The sequence below is a fragment of the Bufo gargarizans genome, chromosome 3 (genome assembly GCF_014858855.1).
Source record: "Bufo gargarizans isolate SCDJY-AF-19 chromosome 3, ASM1485885v1, whole genome shotgun sequence".
Lineage (NCBI taxonomy): Eukaryota > Metazoa > Chordata > Amphibia > Anura > Bufonidae > Bufo > Bufo gargarizans.
Window position 1 is genome coordinate 53,135,659 of NC_058082.1, and position 3,467 is coordinate 53,139,125.

A 3,467-nucleotide genomic window follows, 5' to 3' on the forward strand; every position below is an offset into this window, starting at 1 on the left:
CTACTTTCCGAAATGGGGTCATTTGTGGTGCTCAAAGTCAGAGCTGCTTCAAAATGCGGAAATTCATATTTTTGCACCATAGTTTGTAAACGTTATAACTGTTACCCAAACCAATAAATATACACTTATTGCATTTTTTTTAAATCAGACATGTAGAACAATAAATTTTGAGAAAAATTTATATAGAAATGTAGTTTTAATTGAAAAAATTTACACCCGAAAGTGAAAAAATGACTTTTTTGCAAAAATTTTGGTCAATTTTGATTATTAAAAAAAAAAAAGGCAAAATTGTCAGCAGCAATGAAATACCACCAAATGAAAGCTCTATTAGTGAGAAGAAAAGGAGGTCAAATTCATTTGGGTGGCAAGTTGTATGACCGAGCAATAAACCGTGAAAGTAGTGTAGTGCAGAATTGTAAAAAGTGGTCTGGTCATTAAGGGGGTTTAAGCTAGGGGAGCTGAGGTGGTTAAGTTCCCAGTCTGCCCCTGCCAGTGTTGCCTGCTTGGGCTACCTTCACATCTGCAGCAAGGTGATCTGGTCGCCAGAGAGCAGGGAATTGGCTGAACACAAACCACAGAGTGCAGCAGTTTGTCCGGCAAATTCTCAGCATTTGTCAGATTGTGGCTGATTCTCCACTGGACTCTATAATAGTTAATGGGGTCGGCAGGCATTCTGGTTGCATCTGCCTAATCGGGAGAATGTTCACTTCCGCAGATGTGAAACTAGCCTTACTGAAACTGACAAACCCTTTACAGCTGTATTCCAGTCTTAACAAATGTTGTTTTTAAATAAAGTTATGCAATTTTCCAATATAGCCAGTTCATGAGGTAGAAAGTATAAAAATATAATAAGCAACAAACACAAATAAAATGCTCAAAGTTTGATCTTGAGAAAAACTAAAATATTATAAAGATACGGTTTTACATTCCACTCCTTGATTTACATAGAGGGTTCCACTGCCTGTTGTACTCACAGTAATGGGTGTTTCCAGGTAACTAGAAGCCAGTGTTTCGTTTGTGGTTGCCAGGCACAGGGCTTGTCTGTGGTGCAGCTTGCAGGAAGCTCTTAGTGGGAACTTACTAAAACTGTGGAAGGTGATACAAAATGAGCAACCCAGAAGTGATAACACTCAATGTGGGAGGCATGAATTTCACCACCACCCCTTCAACCCTTCTGAGATTTCCAGAGTCAAAATTTGCACAGATGCTGGATGGCAGCGATCGGGACTTTAGGATAGTAAGTGGACAATATTTTGTGGACCGGGATGGAACACTATTCAGCTACATTTTGGATTACCTCAGGACATCCCAGCTAACTTTGCCTTCAGACTTCTCAGATTATGAGAGACTTCAGAGGGAAGCAGAGTTCTACCAGATCCCATCCTTGGCTGAACAGTTGGGTCAGGAGAGCATCTATCGTCCCAGAATGGAAATCTTAGAAGTGCGCTTTTTGCTTCAGGAAACTCATGCATTTTTCCGCATCTTCTGTTCATGTAGCAGCACTGTTGAAGCTCTCGCTGATCGTATTGTAATGTACATAGAGCAACCGGTGGGAGTTCAAGGCTGGAACTTTCCATATGCCACGCAAAAACCATTGGCTCCGATACCTCTACAAAGACCGTCACATCATGACCTAGTGTTTCAATGTGGAACAGACTACTCAACAGGAGACCAATTTGGAGCCAGGTAAATTCCAAAATTATTTGAAATTATGGTTTATCCAGCTTAGGTACAGCTCATTGCAGAGGACAGTATGCACTGGAGCCATCTCATGGATGTGGTGTCCAAGTCACATACTAGGTATATAGAACTCTATTGTGTAGTTCGGCTGCTGCATAAATTGCCCACAGGTTGTGATCCTACATGCTGACCAGGCAGGGGCAGCAATGGTGTGCATTACTACAGAATCCAATAGAAATGGCAACACCCCGTTGTCATCTTATTGATACATTTACAGGACAAACAGCCAAATTATTCCAATACATTTAAACTTATTACAACAGAAAACACCAATATTGGCAATGAAATGCAGGACAGCCGCATGTAATGCTACCCCTCAAGAACAGAGTTCTAATGCAGACATTATACAGGAATATGACACCAGTCCATATTTACTATTGTGGTTGCATCTGAATTCTGTCCTAATTTGCGCCAAAATTTGCTTCACACACCATATCCGAGTCAGCCAATACAAATAATCCATTGCGTCTCACCCATAGAGGGCATGGCTTAAGATGCACCATTTTTCTGTTGCAAAGTAAACCAATCAATAGGAGGTATAAAGTTAGGCTAGTTTCACACTAGCAGTAACTTAGAGGAACAGCCTGGCAGAAGACATCATATCCGTATAAGGCTAGCGCACTGGCAGGTCATATTGACTACAATGGGACTTGGGTGTCAAGGGGCCCGGCCTGAAAAAATACTGCTGCAACCGGGTGAATCCTGACCCTGATGCCAGAAATAGGCCATATCCCCAACGAGTCCCATTAAAGTCAATGGGCTATGGTGGATACAATGTCTTCCGGCAGGCTGTTCCTTGGCTAGACCAGTCTGCTGGAAGAATTTACAACTGGTGTTAAACTAGTGTTGAATGAAAGTGTCCATCCCTGCACATTTATTTTCCTGCCTAAGCCACTGTCTACATTTTAGATAAAATTAGTAAATCTGTCCCGTTGAATCTTGTTTGCCACAGGTACGTCTCCATAAAACCAGATCAGAGGAAACTACTAAATGGAACCAACGTGCTTGGACTACTGCTGGACATCTTGCTCAAGGAAAGCTTCAGTCTGGTGAGCACCAGAGCAGTGGCAGCAGAGGAGAAAGTAGAGTGCTACACATTTGAGAGGAAGAAAAGGCCAGAAGTCCTAACCATCACAGAGAACCCCAAGCCAGAAAAAAATGTAACAATCCAAATGAAACAAGTTAAATCAAACAAAAAAAGATGAAACTATCCAGCAACTAAAAGCAGCAATTCTAAATGGTAATCTATAAAAGCAAACCAAAAGCAAATAAAACTGAAAAGGACATTGACAAGTTTAGGCTACTTTCACACTAGCGTTGTTTTAATCCGGCGTTCAATTCCGACACCGGAACTGCCCGCCGGATCCGGAAAAACGTGTGAAAACGGATTACATTTGAATCCTGATCAGGCTTTCGATCACAATGGAAAAATGCATTGGAAAAAACGGATCCGCCATTTATGGACTTTAACTTTTTTTTCACATTTTTCGGGTTTAACATGCAAAAGCCGGATCCGTTTTGACTGAACACACGGGGCTGGATCTGGCGTTAATGCAAGTCAATGGGAAAAAAGCCTGATCAGGCGTTCAGTCAAAGTGTTCAGGCTTTTTGGCCGGAGGTAAAAATACTGCATGCTACGTTTTTCTGAAAAGCCTGATCAGTCAAAAAGACTGAACAGAAGACATCCTGATGCATCCTGAAGGACTGACTCTCTATTCAGAATGCAT

The 3,467-nt window shown here is 41.6% G+C and overlaps 1 protein-coding gene across 1 annotated transcript; it reads left to right on the forward strand.

The window, feature by feature from the left end:
* The first annotated feature begins 1,074 nt into the window (after positions 1-1,074).
* On the forward strand, positions 1,075-3,039 carry KCNRG (potassium channel regulator). Its single transcript, XM_044286640.1, has 2 exons — positions 1,075-1,686; positions 2,693-3,039. The coding sequence occupies exons 1-2, from the start codon at positions 1,106-1,108 to the stop codon at positions 2,943-2,945; spliced, it is 834 nt and encodes a 277-aa protein (XP_044142575.1). The 5' UTR covers positions 1,075-1,105; the 3' UTR covers positions 2,946-3,039.
* The last annotated feature ends 428 nt before the right edge of the window (positions 3,040-3,467 follow it).